Genomic DNA, 25,994 nt, shown 5'->3' with positions numbered 1-25,994 from the left:
ACAATGAGCTAATATCCTCGGTAAAAACACTGGGATAATGCTGGAACATCAAATGAATAAACTCTCTGATCTCTATCTTATCTTGTTCGGACCTCGATGAGCTGATGGCATCAAGCAATAACTTCCCTCTTTTAACACTTAGTTCCTCTTCCAAGTTTATTATTTCTATTTCTAGTGCTTCATGTGCTCTCCTTTCATTCCTTGTCTTAAATTTTGGTTGATATTTCTTTCCACACAGTGATATAGTTCCGGTAAAATCACACATGAATTGGTGTTTCTCAAGGAAATCAAGGCCCAAAATGATTTGGTCACTTGTGTCAGTGACCAAATCATTTTGGAGAACAAGGAGATCATATGAGAAGTCCACTAGAAAGCAGGGTATGGAGAGTCTCACATTTACTCTCAAAACTGCTAGCATCTCAATCTTAGTAATTCCAGTTATCTTCACGGGACTTTGAAACCAGGTGGTGTTATCAGGGAACTTATCAATGAACCTTTTTGCCAAGGATATGGGAATGACGGACACATGAGCTCCAGTGTTGAGCAATATGTCACACGGCATTTCCTCAACTAATCCTTGTACAAGTGTAGTCTTCCCTTCACGTCTGCTGTTGCTACATTTTGCATTTTGTAGGTATTGTGATTCATTGAGTCTGGCCAATTTCCTTTTTTCTGTAAGATATCTTGTAGAAGGGGATTTATTCCTTCATAATGACTAGCATATTTTATCAAATCAGGATCTGTTGTCAGTTTATACCTGCATAAGGGTTTCACTTCCCTTCTTTCTGTACCCCTGGTGATCCTCTATTCTTGCCTTTCCATTCAGTAAGACTTTGCTGCTGTTAAGGAGCTCTTACAATCAGTATCTCTCATGAGAGCGGTCTAAGAATTGAATGGGGGGGGGGTCTACTGCACTGCAGTCTTGCATTAATAATTGTCTCATGGAAGAACCCTGGATCATTTCTTCTAGTATCCTTTCTCTTTCCCTGGCTAAATTGTAACACCCTTCCAAGTTTTTAGCTCGCTTTTTGTAGATTACTTCCCTCAATTTGTCATGTAACCCACATCTAAACTGTTGGAAGGTTATCCATTCCAGATAAAGTTTTTCCTCGGGGGAGGTTCTTATGGATTGAGCAATGGTCAACAATCTATTAAAGTAGTTAGTTACACTCTCCTTATCATCTTGCACACATGTGTAAAACTGCCTCAAATTTTGAACGGGACCCTTTTTATAGGAAAACTCTAAGATTAGCAATTCTTTAAATTTTGTGTAATCTAAGGTTTCTTTTAGAATTGGGGAGGATTGTAGGAAGCTTTTTGCTTTGCCTGTTAGTTTGGTTCTGAGTAAAATTAGCAACTGAAAATCAGTCCAATTTGCTCATTCTCTAAGCTTTTCAACGAAGGAAAAAAAAGATAGTACATCATTTAATTCTTCCCCTGAAAACTGACGTAAGACTTGTTTGGGATTTACAGTGCGGAAGAATTCACTAGCCTCCATTCCTGCACTAGATGCATGAGTCATATCTGTTTATCAGTTACTCTATATTGTTTCACAACCAACTCACTATGATTCAATTAACCTTACTATTAAAATTTTTAGGAATCAACTCCTAGTAGGCTATTATATCAACAAAATTTATTTCTCTATTATCGTTAGTGAATCAAAATCCTGATGGCTGCGCCATTTTCTTGGCTCTGACTTTCATCCAACCTTATTTGCTAGCTGTTGTTTGACCCCACTTTCAAACATAAAGAAAATTTTTATTATACTGCACCACTCTATGTTTGAAATCACACAATTTTTGTGAGGGAATCAAGCACCAATTAGCACTACAGCTATAAGAACTTACTACAGGCCAAAACTGTCTTACTTATATATAGGGTTTCCCGGCAAGATTCGTATTTTAATGAGCGGTGCAATGAAACTGAAATTAGGCAAGCATAAGAATCAAGTTAAACAAGATATTCAATTTCTCACAAAATTATTCTTACATAAGAAATAAGAACTCTATTAAGATCAATACAATTAGAAAACAATTTATGCATTCTATAAAGAAATTAGATTCTACGCAGCTGAGTATATCATCTACTGCTAGAACTTTGTATAAGGCTTTTACAATTCTCATCCATTAAAAGATTTCAACTTAGTTTCACGTTAAACAACATCAATATTCAGCTAAACGCTTGAAATTTAATTATTTTCAGTCTTATAGAATAATCAAACTTCAATTTTATCAACACTTAACTGGCAACTTCAATATCTATCAGAGGATTAAAATAGTTCTTAAAAGATTCAGTCTTAAATATACATATGCATTGTGAGATAACACATTCAAACAGAACTATTTCTTTAATGAAGTTTCTCACATTTTGTTTCACAAGGAAATGTTTTATAATATCACTCAATCAAGCTGGACTAGCTGGCTTCAGCAACACGAAATTTTACCAAGTTCTCTAGACACAAGCAACACTATCACACGTTAGTTATAGAATGGATATTCTTACCGGTATGATCATCATAGCTTGCACATTATGGAAAATTCTTACATCGCTTCTTAGGCACTCGATAATCTTCCACTATAGACGACACAAAACTTGTAGTATCCCTGAGTTCAACAACTTATTTGCCAAGACTGGAAAAGATATTTTCTTGCTCGTAATAACTTGTCTTATGATAAATCTCAATCATATTATTATTATTCATTCACTCAGGTAAATTCCTTTACAAGGTGACGGGAAACTATAAATAATTATGAGTTCGAAGTAAGATTCATTAAAATCAGAACAAGTTTCCAAATCTTTGATGAGACGTTCGATCTCAAGTTAGGTCATGTCTCACTACCTATCTACACTCCTTCATTTTCCTTCTGGTTCCTTCTTCCTCTATCTCATAAATTCTCTCCCTTTTTCCCACCCAAATCTTTGATGTGACGTTCGATCTCAAGTTAGGTCATGTCTCACTACCTATCTACACTCCTTCATTTTCCTTCTTCCTCTATCTCATAAATTCTCTCCCTATTTTCCACCCAAACCATGAATTATCACGTGATCGTTGTACAGTTCTCAATGCTATTTTCAATGATTCTACCTATTTTTATTATCTTTGTCTTTTTATTGCTGACCTTCATACCAAATCTATTACAACAGTTATTTAATTTAGTCAGGGAATCTTGCAGACTTGTAGCAAATTTATATAGAAGTACAACATCATCTGCATAAAGTAAAGAGCTGAGATTAACATTTCCAATTTTGATATCAGGTTTAATACCATTTTCCTTCATAATGTGGTCCACATAGATAATGAATAACAGAGGGGATAATGTACATCCTTGTCTCACACTAGATTTAACATTAAACCGTCTTCATGTATTTCCTTCAATTCAAACTACTGATTTTCAACTCATATAAAGACTAAGTATTGCTTGATACTTAGTCTTTTTGATTTGGTTACCCGATTGACACCATATAACTGTAGCAGTTTGAATAGCTTCTCTCTTGCCCCTTGTCATATGCCTTTTCCAGATCTACAAAACTTAAATATAGATCTTTGTGATATTCCCATTATTTCTCAACTATTTGTCATAAAGTTAAAATCTGAACCTGATATTTGGCCTGAATCCAGCTTGTTTCTTCACTATGCTTCCTTTTCACAATCATTATCAACCATTTCTCAAGTATACTTGCATAAATCCACATTTCAAATGGATTTATGATTGAAATGTGGAAAGGCAGCAGGAGTAGATGATATTCGACCAGAAATGCTGAAGTATGGTGGTAAGATTCTTACAGTGGCTGTACTGCATAGTTCAGAAAGCCTGAACAGAGGGACGAATTCCCGATGATTGGAGTAGAGCTCTCATAGAACCCATATATAAAAAGGGAAATAAAACTGAATGTGAGAATTACAGAGGTATTTCCCTACTGAGCGTTCCTGGGAAGATCTATGCAAGTATACTTGAGAAACGGTTGAGAAGAATTGTGGAAGAAAAGCTTGGTAAAGAGCAAGCTAGATTCAGAATAGTTCAGAAATCATGGGAATAATAACAGAGATCTATATTTAAGTTTTGTCGATTTGGAAAAGGCATATGACAAGGTGCCAAGAGAGAGAAGCTATTCAATATGCTACAGTTATATGGTGTCAATGGCGCATTATATCAAGCAATACTTAGTCTTTATTTGAGTTGTAAGTCAGCAGTTAGAATTGAAGGAAGCACAGGAAGACGGTTTAATGTTAGATCTGGTGTGAGACAAGGATGTACATTATCCCCTCTGTTATTCATTATCTATATGAATCACATTATGAAGGAAAGTGGTATTAAACATGATATCAAAATTGGAGATGTTAATGTCAGCTCTTTGCTTTATGCAGATGATGTTATACTTCTAAATAAATCCACTACAAGTCTGCAAGATTCTCTGACTAAACTGAATAGCTGTTGTAATAGATATGGTATGAAGGTCAGCAATAAAAAGACAAAGACAATGAAAACAGGCAGAATCATTGAAAATGTCAACTGTGTTGTGAATCTAGAACCTGTGGAACAAGTAAAACATTCAGCTATTTACGCACGATTTTTACTGAAGATGGTAAATTAAATATAGAAATAGACAACAGAATCAGCAAAGCTGGTATGGTGGGAAGTCAATTGAATAAATTCATATGGAATAAGAGAGAAATTAGTCGGAACACTCAATTAGCTGTATACAAGACAGTGTTCAAACCAGTTTTAACTTATGGATCTGAGAGCTGGGTCAGAAGTAAAACACTTGACCAAAGACTAGAGACTGCAGATATGAGAGTCCTGAGAAAGATTATAGGCATGAACAGATGGCATCAATGGCAATATCATATTAAAAGCGATGATATTAGGAAAGAACTTGACATTGTTAACATCCAGGAATGCGTTAGCAGAGCTAATCTCAGGTGGTATGGTCACTTAAACAGAATGGGTGAAGAAAGATTAGCAAAACAAGTGTTCTCTGCCAGGTGGGCAGCAAAACAACCCAGAGGAAGACCAAGATGTAGGTGGATTGATACGGTATAAAGCGCCTTAGACGATAGAAATATAAGATCTGATAATATTGGAGTCTTGACAAGTAACAGACTGATTTGGAGGAAAATTGTAGATAGGAAGTTAATAATAATGTAATTTTTTTGATGTAGTACTGTCATATCCTGTACACCCCTTGAGGTTACATGGCAGGAGGAATTTGATGATGACTTGCATAAATCTTAACAGGAACACTCAGTAGGGAAATACCTCTGTAATTCTCATATTTAATTTTATTTCCCTTTTTATATATGGGTACTATGAGAGCTCTACTCCAATCATCTGGAATTCGACCCTCTGTCCAGGCCTTCTGAACTATGCCGTGCAGTCACTGTAAGACTTTTATACCTCAATACTTGAAAATTTCTGGTCGAATATCATCTACTCCGGCTGCCTTCCATACTTCAGGTTTTTGATGGCTTTTTGTACTTCAAGTATGGATATACTTTCCTGATTTCATGTCTGTTGAGTGTTTTCACCATATACCATAGGTTAGGTCTGCTATTTAGATCCCCTTTCAGCTTTTTTTAGCAATTTTTCAAAGTAATTACTACATACATCAAGGATATTTTCTTTCTCCAGTTTTCATGTCACCTTTGTCATCTCTAATTCCTTTTACAGCACTCTTTCCTCCTTTTCTGAGCTTTTCAACAACCTCGAGAATATCTTGCCACCTTCTTGATGTTTATTTTCTATATTTTTACCAAAGTCTTCCCATGACTTTTGTTTACCTAGTTTTACACAGTGTTTAGCATTCTTGCATTTGTCTCTGTTTTCCCTAAGAGCACAAGCTGACTTATTTGCCAGGAACTTTCAATATGCTTTCTTCTTTTCTTTCACTGCCTCTTTAACTTCCTGTGTCCACCATGGAGTTCTGATTTTTCTATCCTTGCAGACAAACCTCACCTCATACCTCTCTGGCTGAATCAATCAATGTTTTCTTCAGGATTTGCCAATAAATCTCGAAGATTTGGTTACTGTTCTCAAACTCTCATTTTTTCTTGAATAATGTTTGTGTATTTTAGTCTATACTTCACATCTGATATCTGCTCAACTTTCATTTGCTTTAAAGCTTTCTTGCATGTTCTTCTTTTCAATATGAAATTCAATTTTATCCTGCTCAAGTCTAAATGGTGATCACTTCCAATTTCTCTGTACACACTAGTGTCCTGCACCAGTGAGAAAACATCACTATCAACAATAACATAGTCAATGAGACTTTTGTTATTCTGTGCCTCTTCTCTCCATGTGAATTTGCGCACATCTTTATGTTGGAATATGGTGTTAGTAATAACTAGTCCATGTCCTGTGCAGAAATCCAACAGGTATTTGCCATTATTATTAGCTTTGCTCTTTTCTTCAAATTTTCTCAAAATATTTATGCATGTTTGACAATCATTTCCTATTCTGCTATTTAGATCCCCAACAAGAACTAACTTTTCCTTTTTCGTTGTGTGAGTTGTTTTCTTCAAAGCCTCAAAAAAGTCCTCCACTTCTACCTTAGTAGAATCTTCTGTGGGAACCATAGGCACAAATAAATCTCATTGTCCTGCTCCCCATTCTGATATTTGCCCATCACTACCTGATACTGCCTGTCATTCAAGAAGATTAGCTTCTATTTAGTGTTGAATATTATAGCTACTCCTTCTTTTCTTTGATTATCATTGCCTGAATATAACATTTTGTATTTGTTTCTCAGAAAGATCTCACCAGTTTTTGTAATTTTTGTTTCAGTTACCTCTATTATGTCAGTCTGGTACTTATCCAATTCCTAAACTAGCTAGTTGGAAGGTGTTTCAGTATTTGTTCCAGTAGCCGACTAGTTGCTGTTTGCCCTGGTTTCCTGGCGAAAAACAATTGGCCTTGTTTAACCAGGTGATGCGTCAGCCAGCATGAAATTCTGTCACGTTGTACCATCATTTTATATTGTGGTTTAAGCCAATAAGAATACAATTTGGTAGGCTAAATCCCAAATTGCCAGCCCATCCTCGTTTGTTCAGTATCCAGGTAGATACCTAACAGGATGCACCACGTGAAGGTGAGGATTGGACATTAGGTCAGAAGCCCTGGTCGGTTCTCTGCATTCCTTTAAAGGCTATGTGGAGGTCTCCTCTCAGTTATATAGCTTTGACCCTTAAGCACCCCAATTCAAGTAGCTTACCTTAGTGTGAAAATACTTCACATGCAAAGCTTACGCCAGTATAAAGGATAAACCAAGAATATAATTTCTTGGCATCTTTAATGCATCCATTATATTGAACATGTGGGATGCTCAAGAGAGAGAGAGAGAGAGAGAGAGAGAGATGTGCATGAAAGCATATTAAAAATGGGCAAAAAGAATGGGCATGTAAAACTGACCAATATGTTATACTACTAATGGAAACAATCATGTACTTCGTAACTCACCAGAATGCCATATACTGAATTTAATAGCTAAATTCAAACAAGATGTTGAAATGTCATTCTCTAGCACAGTGCGCAAAAGCCAAGTCTAATTTAAAACCAGCTTTGGTTTTAAATTAAATACCTAAAAAGCTGTGGATCAGGTTACAATTGACATCACTTAGCACATCTCAACAATGAGCCACCAACAATTGATTTTATCATCTTCAATTAAATGATTATTCTATATATGAAAGTTTAGCTTTAGGAATTATTATTATATGGGTATCTCCATGGAGCCTGGAAACTCATCATGGGAGATCTACACTAACCTTTATACACACAATGCCTCTCGTACCTCAACTTAAACTCGTTCACTGTCTAGGTGCTCACAACTAATTCTGGACATCCATTCCACTCACTCACCATTCTCTAAGCAAAATATTCAGCCTATACACCCTTACAATAAACCACATTCTTACACAACTTCCAAGAGTGAATGCTAGTTTGCACTATACACTGCTTGGAAAGAAGTCCATAGACATCATTGTGTGAGAAACAAACAGCCATCATGGCATCTTAATAAGATGTAGGATCTCCTTTTGCTACGATACTGCAGCAATCCTACGGGACATACTTTTCACATGCATACAATAGCGATCAATGGGAATTTCGGACCATTCTTCCTCTAAGCATGTAATAAGGTCCTGGACTGTTGTGGGGCAGCCTCATCCAATGCTCTAGTATTCATCCTACAGAATGATTTTGGATGATTTTTTTTCTAATTTCAAGCCTATTAATCACAAAATATGAGAAAAAGTACATCAACTAAAATATATTTCTTATTTGCAAACAGAGGTCAAGTTTACCTATTCAAGAATGTTATGTGCATGTGGTAAGACATCTGAAAGGGAAATGATTGACTAACACAGAACAAATTGGTCATTGTTGGTCAACAATGAGAAAAATGCAGAAGTTTGGTTTCTCCAGCCACCATATGAAAAATAAATGGCTGATGTGGAAGAAATACGATGTCATAACATGGTAGTTGCATAATTGTTGAACTGAATGGCATCCAACATTTAAAAAAAACCCATCAGTATCTTGTTTGCAATATGTGCACTTTTTTAATAAGTGTATTTTCTAATGAACACATTGTGTACCTTGCAGAAAGATTTCTGAGTTGAAATACATAGTTTAAAAACATATATAATATCCAAGAAGTGTTTATTATAAATTTAAATAAATTCTATTAATAAATTAATAGCAACAAATAATCTACTATTGTCTTAAAAAGTGAAATGGATGCCATAGGAGTAATCTTTAGAACTATATTTTAGATAGAATTTGCTTCTACACTCTAAATTACAGACCTACTTGGAGGTATCCCTGCTTTCTAATATAGAAGTCATGAATTGATACAACACTATGGCATATGTTATATATCATTTGCAGCGCACCACTGAGACTATCTGCCTATTGAAGCCTAAGTCACTTGAAAATTTTTCCAAGTCTGGTTTCTAAAGCAGGGTTCTTAATTATCTAACCCTTAGCCTGATTGTAGTACTATTGCACCCTTTAAGTTTACTTCCTTTCATGATTGAGATAGCTATAAAAACATTTCCACGAAGTAATTCCTTTATACATTTTTCATTTGACAGAGTATGACCAAGAAACACTTTTTTACATGGTTTTAAGCCATTCACTAATAACCATTTCACTAATAACCTTTCAAGAGTAAATGAAATTTACTCTTGAAATGTTATATATGAAATTTACTATACTAAAATATAAAATATTTAGAAACCCTATTAAAGTAACTGGTCAAATCCTTGACTTTTTCTAGAAAGAATTTCAATGTTATAATCAGATTTTTTCCTATTCTGTTTACTATTCTTAATAAGGAATTTAATCTTAAAAAAAAAAAATAAAAAAAAAAAAACATACCTCCATATAATAGAAAATAAAAAATAAAGTTTCTGTAGATAGCCGCTGGAAGAACTCCACTGTGTCACAATGAGATAAGCTCTGGGTATAATAGGAGGGTAAAGGACATGGATTACGAGGAAGATATTGCCTACGGAGAAAAAATTACATATTTAATTTTAAAAAAATGAATAGAACCACATTATGATGTTTGGGAGTGCATTGTGATATAGACTCAACTCCTATTCTTACTTCAGCAATTTAATATTAATACTTTCAAAATGTTCTATGAAATATCATGCTTAAATATAACTATAATCACATTCTTGAAGGTTAAAAACAATTCAAACTGTTTAAACATTCAAATTCCTGATATGTATACTTGAAACATTAAGTACAATTATTAGTGTTTCCTGTCAACAATTTTCCAGTAAATTAATTTGTGATGTGTCAGATTTCCAATGCTATCAAATCTTACATTCAGGAACTATTTAATCCACCTAGATAATGGTCACTATTTAGGTCTTTTTCTTGCCAACAGATGACAAACACCTGCATAAGGAGCTGAGCTCTTTTTAAGCTTACTGTCAAGGATTCAAATTAATCTCACTCACATTGTAATTACATAATATAAATTATTTTTCTTTATTCTCAAACTAAGCCAGATGACAAACTCATAACTTTCATTTTGATATGTTATGGAGACTATTACCATGTTAGGAATAATTACGTTAACTTAAAGAGGTCTATGAAGTTCTTATCAACTACCCTGATCTTAACAATAATGGTAGTCTAAAAATCCCAAGAATATCAATGGCACACTTTCTGCCGACATAACCTTTTGTTCTAAGAGTTAATTATAATTAGGACTGTAGTAATCTAGGATCTTAGCTTTAACATAATACTTATGTTAAATTATTTAAAGTATTAAAATAGTGTTTCCCAATCTTTGAGTCACAACCTCGTTTATAATAGCCAAGTAACCTGCGACCCCCCCACCATATTTGCATAAAAAAGGCATTTTTAATAGGATAAAGAAAACGCATTAAAAATAGATTTTTCAGAATATAATTGCAACCTAATATTTAATTAACCTAAATTTAATGTGATGATTGTACTTGCATCTGGGCAACCAGCTTCAAAATTTGTAGCTGAGGGTTTGTTAAAGCCAACCTACTGCTGTTCTTTAGATTTTAGAAAGTGCAAGCAGTAGCTAACCCACACTTGACAGCATGTGGCTGGTTTCCATCATGGCACCAACTAAAGGCGGTTGACTATTGGCTAACTAAGTTTGCACCAGTTTACATTAGACAACCCATCATGAACATTATTGAATTACATCATCGCAAACATGGTGGCAATAGCAAAACATACGGGTTAATCTTCAACTGTGTTAAGAGAGCAACTCACCTTTATTCAATGGTCTGTATTCAAACATCAAGACACCGATTAAAAATGAATTTTGTATCACAGTGAATATTTTTTTCAGTTTACTATTTGTAACATAGAATTTTATTCTAATGATAACACTACATTTGAATATTTTACTTTTAGGGAGTGAATCAAGGTATGCTGCGCTGGAAATTTGAAAAAAATATTAACAGCCCACCATAAAAAATAATTAAAATAATATAAAATGTTTAATATGCATGAACATGGCAGGCCATTGATATTTTTTTAAGTATCCACCAAGGTGGACCTTAAGTCACTTCCCTTCATTTACCAAAAATCAGTGTTACAACCCTTCGTGGTGAAATTTCCTACAAAAATAATTGCAGCAACCCCCAGAAATAACTTTGACCCCTGGAGGAAGGGGGGGGTCACAACCCAAAGGTTGGAAACCTGGGTATTAGAAGTATTAATATGAATTTGTTCTCTGACAATGTTATACAGTAATCCCTCGATTAGTGTGCCTATATACATCTTAAAAATAAATGTTACAGATTTTAAAAATTTTCTATCTATACATTTTTATGACTAACTATTTTAAAAAATCACTCGCCAGAATGAAATAATTTAGTTACAGATTTAAAACATTTTACAAAGTTATTTTTAATGGCATACTATACTACTTCCATGCACACTATGTATACTATGTTCCAAATACATAAATTTTATAGCAGACGACATAAATTTTACCGCCAAAATTTATGTCGTCTGCTATAGTCACTTCTGCAGCATGCAAAAAGGAGAATCCATTCCGATAATAGGGTAATCAATCCATCTTCTGGGATGAGTTGTTTATTATTACATGTCGGAATATTAACTTCTCTTTTATGATCATTGTAGTCTTTGAAGTGGTAACTATTTTGCTTGTATAACAGTTGGGAAATTCGTTCGTGCAACCTTCATTTCTTTCTCCCCTTCAATGATAACGTCCCAGAGTTAATTAAATCTCATTCTGAAGAATTGAGTGATTCCGACCTGCTAAATTTACATGCACAGCAGGAAGATCCCAAAGAATATGAAGAAAATTTAACCACTGATAGTCAGCCAAAAGAGATTTCACAGAAACAATTTGAAAATATTTTTCGTACAATCGAAGTTTGTAAGCGGCAATGCTTAGAGGCTGACCCCAATGAAGAGAGAAGCAGTTAAATTTGCAGAAGAGGCAATAGGGGCCATACCGTCGGTTGCATGAAAAAAAAAAAAAGAAACAAAATGCCCAACAAACTACGTTAGCTCAATTCTTTGTTAAGAAGTAGAATAATAAAATTTATATTCTGAATATGTTTTGTTGTCTTTCAGCTTCATGGTTTTCCTTTAATTAGGCCCTGAGACATACCTTAATTCTTTTATAAAAAAAATTAAGGTTCAAAACAGAAATTTGAGGAATAAATTATACTTTTTCCCATAGGTTATTATATTCGACTAGTGCATTTTCGATTAATGAGTGCATTAGGCGAACTAATTGAGGGATTGCTGTATATTATTATTATTATTTGACACTTCCAGGGAGCCTAAGTACTCATTGAGGGAGGGCATCTACTTTACAACTCTATTGTTACCATTCAATCACCAACTGACACAATTTTCACAATGTCCAAGGCGGGATTTGAGTCCAATCCTTTTGGCTGGAGAGTGGATACGCTATCACTCGGTCAACCAGACCAGCAAATATAAATAGGATATAGCTTTGATGTAGTTTTTTTCCTCTCTCTTTCACTAGAAGTCAAGATAGTAGAATAATGATTGATCAAATCATTGTCACTTTGGTATGATGTTTGAAATGTAACATAGCTTGTCTTTTTACACACACACACACACACACACACACACACACACACACACACACACACACACACACACACACACGAGTGTGTGTATATTCCAGATGATGACCTTAATATGAAGGTTGAAATGTCAGGAAATTAAATTATTCCTAACACAGTTGTAGTCTCCATAATTTACTGAAATGAATGCTGATCACTGTGTAATATTCAAGGAAAGAAGGTCATAACTTGTTCTCAGTTTCCACCCTTTGTAATCAACAGTATATTCAAAATGGCCAGCACATCATTATTATTGCTGGCTATCCATGTCTAATACAGATTTTTGGTGTTTTGTCATTTTAATTTTTGTTCTTTTCCTGTATATTCTTGCTTTTCCATATGAATATATTGGTTATGCATATTATTATTATTATACTAGTGGTGTGCCTCAGGGGTGTGTTTTAGGGCCATTATTGTTTAACTTGTATATTAATGATATTGGTGAAGATTTGGATGGAGATATTCAGTTGTTTGCAGATGATGCAAAGTTGGGATAAATCATGAAGAGTAGAGAAGATGTTTTGGCCTTACAAGAAGACTTGAATAAATTGAGTGATTGGGAATGGGGATTTGAGTTCGATGTTGCAAAATGTAAGGTTTTAAAATTTGGAAAACAAGGTTGGGATGCAGAATTTATGCTTGGGGGGGGGGATATATTGTCAGAGGTGGAGAAAATAAGAGATCTGGGGGGGTGATAGTGGATAAGGATCTGAAATTTAAGGGCCACAGCCAAAATTGTGAAGACAATACAAAGGCTTCTGGGAATGATGCAGAGGACACTGACTTGTAGAAGTAGGGAGATTCTTGTTCCATTGTATAAGGCTTTGATTAAGCCACACATGGACTATTGTGCCCAGATTTGGTCACCTGGTTTTCAGAAGGACGAAGAGATGTTGGAAAGGGATCCAGAGGCGATCGACTAAGGTAATTTCTAACCTCTGGAATGTCAAGTATGAGGAAAGATTTAGAAGATGCAATTTGCAGTCTGGTGGACAGGAGGAAGAGGGGGGGGGGGATATGATAGAGACCTACAAATCAGTTAAGGGGTTGTTATAGGATCAATGCTGGAGAGGTTCTACAGAAAATAGTGGGAGATCAAGGGAGAACCAGAGGTCATCCCTGGAAACTGTATAAAGAGGGTGTGAGAAGCAGGTTTTTTCATGCAGAGTTGTGAATGATTGGAATGCCTTGCCTGAGAGTGTGGTGACTAGTGAATTTGAATGTGCTTAAAGCATGGTATGATGAGCTGTGTGTATGATAAAAGGACCTACCAGATGAGTATGACTCCAATGGGGTCTTGGATAATAATATTTCCTAATTTCTAACTTTAGATTGTCATGGCCACATCACTGTGTTTTTATTAAATGCATATTAAAATATATAATTTCTCATGAAACAAAAAGGTGCATCAGATAGGCCATTATCTCTCCATTAAAGAATTTCATATGTTTTTTTTTTCAGACAATATTCTATTCAATAATAAAATTGAAGTAACTAATGCAAACATTTAACTTAAAGCCATGAGCATAAGTTTAAAAATCCAGTCAGTTCCTCAATGTTATGCCTGGAACTAAACAGGAATAATTTCCAGAAATCCAAAATCATAAACCCTTCTTCTGCTAATCTTTCCTTTCCTGGTGAGAGGAGTCCTCTTACCAGGAAAATTCTGATTTGGAACTTCCTCCACTTAGGCATGAAGTTGAAAGAGCAGTTAAACAGCTTAACAGCAATAAGGCCCCAGGTGCAGATGGAATCCAAGCAGAGTTAATTAAGGCCACAGGGGATGGAGGGATAAGAGTGTGTCATAGATTGATTACAAGGATATTATTATTACATGACACCTCCAAGAAGTCCAAAGACTCATCGAGGGAGGGCACCAACTCCACCACTCAATCCTCGAAATACAACGAACCGCAACTACTTTCATCATCTACACCAACGCCAAGTACCACAATCACCACCACTAGTGTTTTCACAGACAATCAAAAACATCCATGCCCACAGCAGAATTTGAACCCTCAACCTTTTGGCTAGAGAGCAGATACACTAACCACTCGGCCAACCAGTCCGACTCCCTCTGGTAATGTGTTTCTTAGACTACTCTAAAGTTTTTGACAATGTTCAGCATGTGAAACTGTGGGAAGTAATGAAAATAATGGGTTTTCCTCATCAAGTTGATAGCCAACTTGTGCAGGGAGCAAGATGCCATAGTAAGAACAGGTGTTGGATTGACTGATTGGAAAAGGAGCTAGGCAAGGAGGTTTACTTTCTCCTCACTTGTTTAGTATATATGTGGAGGGTATCATGCGTGAAACACTGGATAAGCTCAAGATCAAGAATATTGATCAATCTACCTCCTATCCTAATTCAAGGAATTAGGATAGGAAGTAGATTGATCAGTAATCTGAGGTATGTTGATGATACAGTACTCCTTTGTAATGACAAGGAAGAACTAAGAGAAATTCTTGACAAAGTTAACAAGATCAATAATAACAGAGAAGCTTTTTAGAAACAAGTGTACCTTAATGGAGAAAGAATTGAGGAAATCAGCAAGTTTGAGTACCTGGGATCCATTATAATGTGAAGAATTGCTGTTCGGAAGATGTTAGAAGATTTTAGACAGTCAGAGACCTGTCTAAAATCTGGAAGGATGGATCTATCTCCATGGGAAAAAAGTTGAGGATTTTGGATGCAGTTGTTTTTCCAATAGCAACTTAAGGATGTGAGTATTGGAACCTAAAGAAGTTAGATAAAAAAAGGATAGCTGCTTTTGAGATATGGTGTTACAGAAGGATGTTGAGAATATCATATACTAAAGGCATACAAATGAATGGGTGTTAGAAAAGATCAATAGAACTTTAAGGCTCCTTAAAGATATTGACAAAAGAAAGTTAAAATATTTCAGACACACTGAAAGGAGGACTTTTCAGAACAGTAACAGAAGGTAAAGTTCCTGGAAAAAGAGGAAGGGGCAGACTGTTAATGAGATGGATGATGCGTGTGTGTGTGTGTGTGTGTGTGTGTGGAGTGACTGATCTTCAGAGTTGAAGCTTCCAGAAAAGCATACAACAGGACTACATGGTGAGGCTTGGTGTGGCATATCAGACATCAGAGTGACCATACAGCATCTGTGAATGCCCAGTGAACATATGGATGGATGAATACGAAGGTGGTCTGAAAAGCTCTCGGCCTAACAATGAAAAAACGAATTTATAATTTCAAAATTATTTTTATTTTTTCAACATAATCTCCCTTAAAACTAATACATTTATTCCAGTGATGCTCTAGCACCATTATCCTGTCCCTGTAGTAAGGGTATTTTTCAAGAAGATCTGAAAAATACCCCTTTACTGCTGTAATCACCTCTTGATTCGAAGAAAAACACTGACCAGTGAGGAAGAGTTTTAGTTTAGTAAGAGATAGAAGTCAGAAGGTGCCAAATCTGGGGAATAGGGTGGATGTTTCAACAATTCATAGTGCAGATCCCTTAATTTTCTATAAATTACAGATACCAAGAAATTATATACCTATCCAAGTGTAAGCAAACAAGTTTGCACCTGAAGTATTTTCAGGGCTGGGCCAACTCGTGATAAAGGTGTTATTGACTTCACATCACTTGCCTTAGTATCCCATAATGCAAAACACATACCCTTGCAGACATGTATAATGCTATGCATTATGGGCAGGGTCACTACCCAGACTGGTTTCGACCTTTATTGAGGTCTCATCAGTGAGAGCAAGATCCAGAGGTGATACCAAGGTTGAGGTAATGCAGAAGCCATATTTTTCCTATACCAGTTGCCATAAGGTGTAACATCTTATTTTTAAAATACTCTAAATTAGAGATAGTTGTTGAACATCCCCCCCCCCAACGAACACTTGGTTATACTATAAATTCAAGGAAAAATATGACTTCTGCACTACTCCAACCTTAGTATCACCTCTGGGTTTGGCTCTCACTGATGAGACCTCAATAAAGGTCGAAACCAGTCTGGGTAGTGACCCTTCCCATAATGCATAGCATCATACTTGTCTGCAAGGATATGTGTTTTGTATTATGGGATACTAAGGCAAGTGATGTGAAGTCATAACACCTTTATCACGAGTTGGCCCAGCCCTGAAAATACTTCAGGTGCAAACGTGTTTGCTTACACTTGGATAAAGGATTAACAACCTTACCGGCCATTATGGATCAAATACACATCCTGAAAAGCTTCATATCTATCATATATTTCAATGTAATATCAATGTTATTACAATTTTAATATGCACTTTGCACCCATGGCAACCTGGATGTATATATACGTCCTGGCTGGTAGCGTGGTTAAGTAATGTTAAATATGATAAGTAATAAACCAAGTATATAATTTCTTGGTATCTTTAATTTATAGTATAACCAAGTGTGAAAAAACTTTCAACGACAACCTTAATTTTCCCATTGCCAAAACACCTTGTGGGCAGGTGCACTCTCCTGATAAAAGATGATTTTTTTCTTCTGCAAACTGGATCTTTTCCCACAAATTTTTTTTTGTCTAGTCTGGTTAAAAGATTGGAATAATATTCCCCGGTTATTGTTTTACCCTTTTCAAGATAAGTAATAAACAAAATGCCTTTAGCATCCCAAAACACCGATGTCATGACCTTTCCTGCTGATGGAACCGACTTTGTCTTCTTTGGTGCTGAACAACCAGCTTCTGTCTACTGTTTTGACTGCTGCTTGGATTCTGGTGTGTAATGGTGAATCCAAGTCTCATTCATAATAATAAATCGATGCACAAAATCAGTTTTATTCTTGTTAAAACACTCCAAGCACTGTTCAGAGATTTTCATGTGAGTGCGTTTTTGATCTGCTGTGAACAAGCGTGGCACCCATCTTGCGCAAAGTTTTTTCATTAGTAATTCTTCATGCAAAATTATATCCTACACGTTCTTTTGAAATGCTTATAGTCTCAGCAATTTCATGCACTTTGAATCACCAGTCATCCAATACCATATTGTGCATTGATCGATAATTTCTGGAGTTGTTACCCTTTTTAGACGTTCTTCACGTGGATCATCTTCAAGGCTGGTATGGCCACGTTTAAATTCGGCAGCCCATTTCTTAATTGTCAAAAACAAAGGAGAAGAGTGCCCATAAACTTTTATGAACTTTGAATGAATTTCTTTTGGCTTTAATCCTTCTTTTACAAATAATTTTATAACCGCACGATACTCAATTTTATCCATTTCAAGGGATAGATACAGAAAAAACTTTCGCTTCAGACAGCTGTATAAAACAAAGTACTTGATAGAATAACTTGCAATTTCACATGGATGCTTATGACAGATGTACCAACTTGAAAAAAAAAAAAAAAATCGTGCTGATAGTGTTGCCATCTATGGTCGAGACCGAGAACCTTTCAGACCACTCTTGTACATTTTGAATATGATAGCATGCATCTGTCGTTAAAATATTTAAAATCATTTATTCTATTAGAGTTAACTTAATCACAGTAAATGTCTTTTTTTCATCTTGCTTATTCAGTACAACACTGAGTATATTATAACAGCATACAAAACTAGTTGAGAATTTGCAGCTAATAAAAGTTCTCTTTAATAGTTAAATAATCTATACACCTGAATTCACATAAATTATATAGAAACCATAGAAATCTCAGAATTGCATTGAGAACTCACAGTGAATCAATACTTGCTAAAGTTAAGTTAGAAGCAAGAAAGTTTACTGTAGATATTTCTTATCAGATGTAGAAATAGTGGACATTTTACCTAAGTTCATAAGACTAAACCTTAAGTTCAAATTCTAAAATAATATCCTTAATTTACCAATGTATGGAATTAGTCCCACTCAAATGAAGGTATTTCTTTTATCAGATCCAAAACTGGATAAAGTTTGCGTGTGTGTATCAACAGAAATTGCACTAAATCCTGTTCAACTTAATGTCAACCTCAGCAACAACCTTTCTTATTGTTACACCTCTGCTTTTCAGCTATGGCAGTCACGAGACCATTCCTCATGCACAAGAAACAAAACGTGGCTAGTCTGCAAATTCATTCCAATGTAAGCAATCTGTTAATAATTTAGAACTTTAGTGATGTACCCAAATAATGTTTTATATATCTCTTACTTTTATGTATTATGCACCTGATGAAGTCTTCTAGAAAGATGAAACTAGTAATGCCTTTGGAAATATATTAGTTATTTTCTATTTTAATATTCAGCTATATAGTCTTATAAGTTATTTTCCTTAATATATACAGTCGTATAAGTTATTTTCCTTAATATATACAGTCGTATAAGTTATTTTCCTTAATATATACAGTCGTATAAGTTATTTTCCTTAATATATATAGTCATATAAGTTATTTTCCTCAATATATATAGTCATATAAGTTATTTTTCTTAATATATATATGCGCTCCATTCTGAGGATGCAACCTTACCATCCATTGACCTATGGAACACAATGGAAGCCTTCAACAAAGTTTTATCTATAGTCCAAAAGAATAACCTTAACAAGTGTTCAGGAAACTGTCATCTGAAAAAAAAAAAAATCTCCCCACAACATTCCCAAGGTGGATTTCACTGCAAACAAAGAAAAGGGACTAGGAAACTTATCAAGAGCTTCAGTAGACTTAATATGAATTCAGTTAACAGCAATTTTACTAAAAGCAAGATGACCTACCAAATATATTGCTAACCCAAAATCAGCCTTCAGAAAATGAACTGTAATACTAACATTGTGGTGATACACATATGAAGGAAATGCCACAGTAAGTTTTTCATTTTGGATACTGCCAAGATGAAAAACCCATTAACAATTACAATACTTACTGTTTATTGGACTCTGATCTCACATGTACACTGACAACAAGACTAATAATATGATTAAAGTCTTCAACTGACCTGAAGTAATCACTAAACATTTCAAGTCCACTTCAGACCTGAGAATTTATGGTGTCTCTGAAAATACACAGAACAAATGTACCACAAAGATCCACAGAAGTTGCTAGTGACACCGACTTTCAATTTCTCCAAATATCTCCATAGTTAATAGTTTCATATATAGAAAAAAAGGATTCCTACTTTGACATCCTGGTTGGCTGATTGGATAGCATATACACTCTTAAACCAACAGGTTGTGGGTTTGAATTCCAACATGGGCATGGATGTTTGTAAAAGCCTATATAGCTCTTGAGTTTATAAGACTTGTCTTAAAAAAGGATCACATTTCATTGAATAGCAAGATAATTATTGATCTAACTGTTGGACTGCCTAAGCAGATTACATGTTAGAAATCTTTTCACTCTTTCACTTTCTCTCCAAATACTATTTGTATATTTGAATCTGCAGTTCAACTCTGAAAGCTGCTTGACCTTGGTTCTTTTAAAACTTTTGTACACATTTTTCTTTTCAATATGGCACTATTTTGTATCCTGCACAAAACAAAATTGTGAGATTGCTTCCTTTTCAAATCTTTTGTGTACTGTTGTATTCTAAATCATTACAACAGCAACATACTTAAGACATTTCTTGTGTGTTCTTCCATTATTATTAGCAGTAGTATTGCTGTTTTCTCCACATTATCTCAAAATATTTCTACTTATCTGGTATTCATTTGCTACTCTGTTTTATACAATTTCAACAAAAACCAGTTTTCATTTTCTCAGCTGCCTTTTCTGATGACTGAAACATCTATTTTTTAATTAGTATGCCCTTCAAGTATAGGAAGAAATAAGTTTCCCTGTCCAAACTGCATTTTGAAATTTTCTGCCATTTGAGAAGTCTTGCTTCACATTTAATGTTGAATACTACAGGTGCTTTAATCTTACCCTGTTCATTATCTCCAGAATATAACTTCTTATTTAGAAGTATCTTGCCTGTTTTAGTCTTCTTTATCACATTACCACTAATTATGTCAACAGTATTACTATAGTTCCTCTGCAAGCCCCACTTGCTTTCCATGGATGAATCTGATGATGATTCTGCTGAATGAGGTTGTTAAAAGTTTAATCCAACAATAATTTAATTTAATAATTTAATCCAACAGCGCCTCCGTAGCGCAATTGGAAGAATGCCGGTATATTGCACTCTTCGATTAGAATAGGCCTAAGTCCGATTCTCGTCGCAACAGGAGGAATCTTTATCTGGATGATTTTCCATTGAAGGTGAGTTAGCCGATCTCATATGGAGGTAGCAGGGTTTTTTTCTCCCGGAAACTCGGGTTTTTCATCCCGCATACAGACAAATCGGCCCTTCAGAACACACGCAATTTACAGACATAGAATACCAGTTGTTGTGGTGGTGGAAATCGGTGGTAGATGGCGTTGATGGAGACAATTTGTAGTAGAGGTTCGGTGTAGTGGTTGAGACAGTTGTAGATGTCCTCCTGCGATGAGTCTTCGGACTCCTTGGAGGTGTCAAGAATAATAATAATAATAATAATATAATTATTCTGATCTAGCAGGGAATGAGAAACAAACTGCTGAAAAAAAATATAAAATTTAAAGCATGTTCCAAGGAATACAGGTAGAGAAAAATTTAAAAAAAAAAATTAAAAAGAGCAACAATATTTGATGAGCTTGAAGTTATCACACATATGGCTCACCAGTTTCCATATTTTTCACAGAAAACAAACAAACAAACACGAAGTCACAATAAGTTTAATAATAGTTTTATTAAGTCAAATATTTCAATCTGAATCTAACAGATTATCATAAGTGAGTAAACAATTCAAACAAGGTAGAATAATAATAATAGTGGATTTCAAGAGATACGAGTTGTGCAGTACAGTACAGTAGATTTTGGAAAATGATTTTTATTATTATTACGTAACACCTCCAATATTTAAATAAAATAAAAACACTACTGCAATTCAAACAAGGTAGTATAATAACAATGGATTTCAAGAGATACAAGTTGTGCCCTAGTGCAGTACAGTACAATAAATCGTGAAAAATGATAAAAAAAAAAAAAAAAAACCACTGCTGCTTGTAACTGATAAAAAAAAAGACTCTCCCAAACCTTAGGTAAATAATGATAGTTATTACAATTTGGGATGGGGAAATGACAGTAGTGCCTCAGCACTCCAAATATGGACACTAAATTATATTTCCTGAGGATTTTTCAGAATTGGTTCAGAGATGCTAGCAACATAAGGAACTGGAAGCCCTATACAGAGATCCAATTCCTCAAGGTTTCAACTCTTAGACCTTAGGAATATGTCTAAGAGTTGAAAATGCATAACATGCATCCTGCATGTTATGCAACAGAATAATTTTTCTATCAGCTTTAGTAACAGATAATGGCTATTGCATCTCAAGGATTTCAAAGATTTAAACTCAGCTGGAGAAGTTAGAGGGGAAGCTTAGGATTTAGTACAGAAACTTTAAGATAGAGATTGGTGGCATCACTGCTTGAGAGAGAGAGAGAGAGAGTAAATAAGTTACACTCAATGCTGAGGAAACCGAGATATAAATTTTCTTAGAAATCATGGCAAAATAGAGAAAACGACCGTTTTTGTGATGGAGTGAAATGAGGTCCAGAGATGCTGACTACCAATTATATATACGTATAATTTTTTATTTATTTATTATTATTATTTTTTTATCGGGATTGATAAGAGCTGATCTTTACTTAGAAGGGAGTCAAAACTTACAGTCCAGAAAGTGTCTACATATATTAAAGGCAGCAGAGCGATTGTCTGGAGATGTGCAGAACTAGACATGTAATGAAAACTAGCTCTCTTGCTCTCTCTCTCTCTGTGATGTACCAACTACCTCTGTTTATTTCAAATCCACCTTCAATGGTTGTTATACATGGTGTGATGAAGCACATGATCCATTTTGAAAAATGTATAATCAAAACTTTGATGAACAGATCCCATATTTGCATCAACCCTTGGTATCTAAACCTAGAACTATATATTACGCAATCCAAAAACACTTCATTTTCAACTCTGACAGAACTATTCGATTCTAAGAACCTTGAACCTGAATGGAGGTTCCAATCAATTCCTTATGTTGTTGGAATCTCAGAACAAATTTCGAAGATCCTCAAGAAATATAAGCTGGTGCCTAAACCTAGAACTATGCAACATCCTATATATTATACAATTCAAAAACACTTCGTTTTCAACTCTGACAGAACTATTAGATTCTAAGAACCTTGAACCTGAATGGAAGTTCCAATTCCTTATGTTGCTGGAATCTCAGAACAAATTTCGAAGATTCTCAAGAAATATAAGCTGGTGCCCATGTCTTGTGAACAAATGCTCCTCTCCATTACCTACCCACAAGGATAAATGATTTCCTCTAAAAAGTACACAGAGATTTTTCCAAAAAACTCTGTACTTTTTTCACCCAAGTTCATTGTTACTGCAATCCCTTTTATTTAGGTCAAATAGGAAATGTTCTGTTGAGAAAAGACTACAGGAACATGAATCAAATATCATCTAGAATAAACCTGAGAAGATTGATATAGCACAGCATGGAGTTGACACCAACCATAGAATCTTGTGGTCTAAGCCTATACTGCTGCTACTTCAAATTTCAGTGTTTGCTCAAACAGTGCTGAAGCACTACTATATTTCCCCAACTTGAACCATAATGACAGTCTTTTTACCTCAAAAATTTGGGAGTCATACTCTTATTAGTTACAAGCAACAGCATTTTCATTTATTTATTCATTTTTAAATCCCATCTCATAATATACTGTACTACACCAGCATATGATTCATATCTTTTGAAATCCATTGTTTGAACTGTCTGCTCAACAACAATCTATTACGTTCAGATTGAAATATTTGATTCAGTAAGGTGTTATTTAACCACACTAAATGGCCACACAAATAAAATATATCAAAAACATACTCTTTGTATTCATATTATTTCACCCAATTTTTGATTCAGTAAAATGTGGATGGACACTTTTCATCAACACGTAATTATGAATGTGTGTGTATATATATCCAAAGGTTACATTAACTTCATTGGACACTTTTCATCCACATAATTATGGGTGTATATATATGCCAAGGCTAGTATGATGGTTAAACTTGATGTCTTTCTATTTTGGTTTGTTTTCTAGTATGCACAGGTGCCATAAAGACTTAACATTTCTATGCATTTAAAGAGACATGGAGGGATTACAGATGGCAGTCTGATTGAACAGTACCTTTGGAAGACTATAGGACAAAGCATAAAACAAAAACATTGTTTCAATAAACGAGATATACTAGATGTAAATATTAACTCAGAAGAAATATTTGATCTTGTTGGAGGATCTGGGCTTCATCAAATGTAAGCAAAGATGGGAAGTTTTTTGGTGAGAAAAGAGATGGGATTATGTTTATGTTGCATTGCAAGCGAGCAGGTTTCTTTCAGCAGAGGAATAATGCACAGATACAACATTTCAGGCATTAAAGTTGTTAAAGTTTTGAACTTTTGAGTACTACAAGATGTGTCAAAAGAGAATGAATAGAATGTACCTGTGGTGACATTATGGTCTGGATTTAAGGCCAGTAAGAGGAGGTTAATTAATGTATAGACAGAAATTAAAATGTTAAGGTCAATCTAGTATTAACAGAGAAGTTTGAAGAAAGGAAGTTATGATGTCATGCAGTCAGCAGCAGAGACCAAACTGGCCAACAAAGGATGAAGAAAGACAGTAGGAGAGGAGTTTGGTAAGATTTCTATGAAAGATCAAGAATGTTCTGAAAATCTTAAAAGCAACTGTTTGCATCTCTCTAACCATTCAATGATGTATGAGGTAGGCAAGTGATATCTTTCCCAATTCATGAGGATCAGAGAGAGAGAATCCATACTGAACAATGAAGAGCATTAGTACTAACTTTAAAGTGATGGTCCAATGCAGACTTCAGCTTCCTTTTGAACAGGAAGGATATAGGCTAACTTCCAAGATGTAGAATGGTTGATGATATAAGATAGAGTATACAGTTCAGGTTTTATGCATAGCTGGGAAGATACAATCAACCCCCAGAAGATTTCCTGACAGAATCCTGACCACTAGCATCCAAGTGGTCAGGATTCTGATGTCTCTGAGAGATATGATCAAAGGAGGAATGGAATGTGTTATTTTTGGTATAGTAAAAGAGAATGGTAATCATCAATGTGAGAGGAGAAGAAGAAATGATGCCAGTAGGTCAACTTTGTCTTTATTTAAGAATTGTTAGAATCATTACTATGTTAGATGTGAGAAGCACTGATAATAGAAGCTGTAATCAGAGAGTAAAACTGCCATTTGGAATGAACGTTTTCTAATTTTGATCCTTACATAATAAAACATTATCAGCAAGAAATTTTATATGTTTATGGTAGTTCAATCTGTTCATTTTGAAATATATAATAACATTATTTCTTACTTTTCCAAGTTAATATTATTAGGTCAACTTCAACTGAATTTTTTAAAAAAATTTTATGAGTACACGTTTTTTCACTTGTTCTCTCTTATTACTCCTCAAACAATTTTTTTAAAATATTATTCTCATCATTTTATAGGTAAGATTATCATGAACAAAAAACCCGGTCCTTTCTGCAAAGTCTCTCTCTCTATGTTTTAGAATTGAATTCTTCTGATACAGATCATAACTCACTGCCCATTAACTATTTCCATCATTGTAATGATTTTATATTTTTTTCACCAAAGAATTATAGAAAAGTAAATCAGCACTACAAACTGCTTAAAGGTTCAGATATGTATTTGTAAAGATAAATTCATGCTTACATGAAAGATAGATGTAATAAAGCATATCCTCTTTCGCTATGTGACCATAAGGAGGTATATGTGTATCTCAATCCTATCAACAAAATCTTTATTTCCAAACATTATTTTTAAATGCTGATTATATTGTAGAACATGCATAATAACTATAATTATAGTTCGCCCACCGATTAGAGGTCCCTCGACACTTCTGCGCATGTCAGAAAAAGGAGAATCCATTCCGATAATAGGGTAATCAATCTGTCTTCTGGGATGTGTTTGTTTATTATTACAGGTCAGAAAATTTAGCTTTTCTTTTACGAACATTGTACTTTTTAAAGTGTAACTATTTTGCTTGTATAACAGTTGGAAAAATGTACGTAGAGTATTAACAAAATTAAAAAAGGTATAGCATAAAACAAAAATTTAACTAAGTTTATTTTTAAGAAAGTTTTCTATAAAATAAAAATAATTATATGGAAAAAACAGAAATTTTTTCAAATGAACTTAGATATTCTAAACTTACAGTTGAGAGAACTGAGACACTTTAACGTCCTAAACCGATTAATTATTTATGACTTGTTACGACTCTTTTAACAAACCCATGCAAAAAAATGTTGGAAAAAAATACAATTATCAAATCCT

The 25,994-nt window shown here is 34.6% G+C and overlaps 1 protein-coding gene across 4 annotated transcripts in view; it reads right to left on the bottom strand.

The window, feature by feature from the left end:
• LOC150109062 (CCR4-NOT transcription complex subunit 3-like) overlaps positions 1–25,994 on the bottom strand; it is a 436,445-nt gene that overhangs the window by 66,618 nt on the left and 343,833 nt on the right. For all 4 annotated transcript variants that reach the window (XM_090405199.1, XM_090405207.1, XM_090405214.1 and 1 more), the window contains one exon: positions 9,381–9,510. In XM_090405199.1, the coding sequence (XP_090261325.1) occupies positions 9,381–9,510 (130 nt within the window). The remainder of the gene's footprint in view (positions 1–9,380; positions 9,511–25,994) is intronic.

This window comes from Typopeltis vanoorti, chromosome 2 (genome assembly GCF_054136105.1).
Source record: "Typopeltis vanoorti isolate ZY-2024b chromosome 2, IOZ_Tvanoo_1.0, whole genome shotgun sequence".
NCBI classification, from domain to species: domain Eukaryota; kingdom Metazoa; phylum Arthropoda; class Arachnida; order Uropygi; family Thelyphonidae; genus Typopeltis; species Typopeltis vanoorti.
Note: the sequence above shows the minus strand (reverse complement) of the source record. Positions and strands in the feature narration are given on the sequence as shown.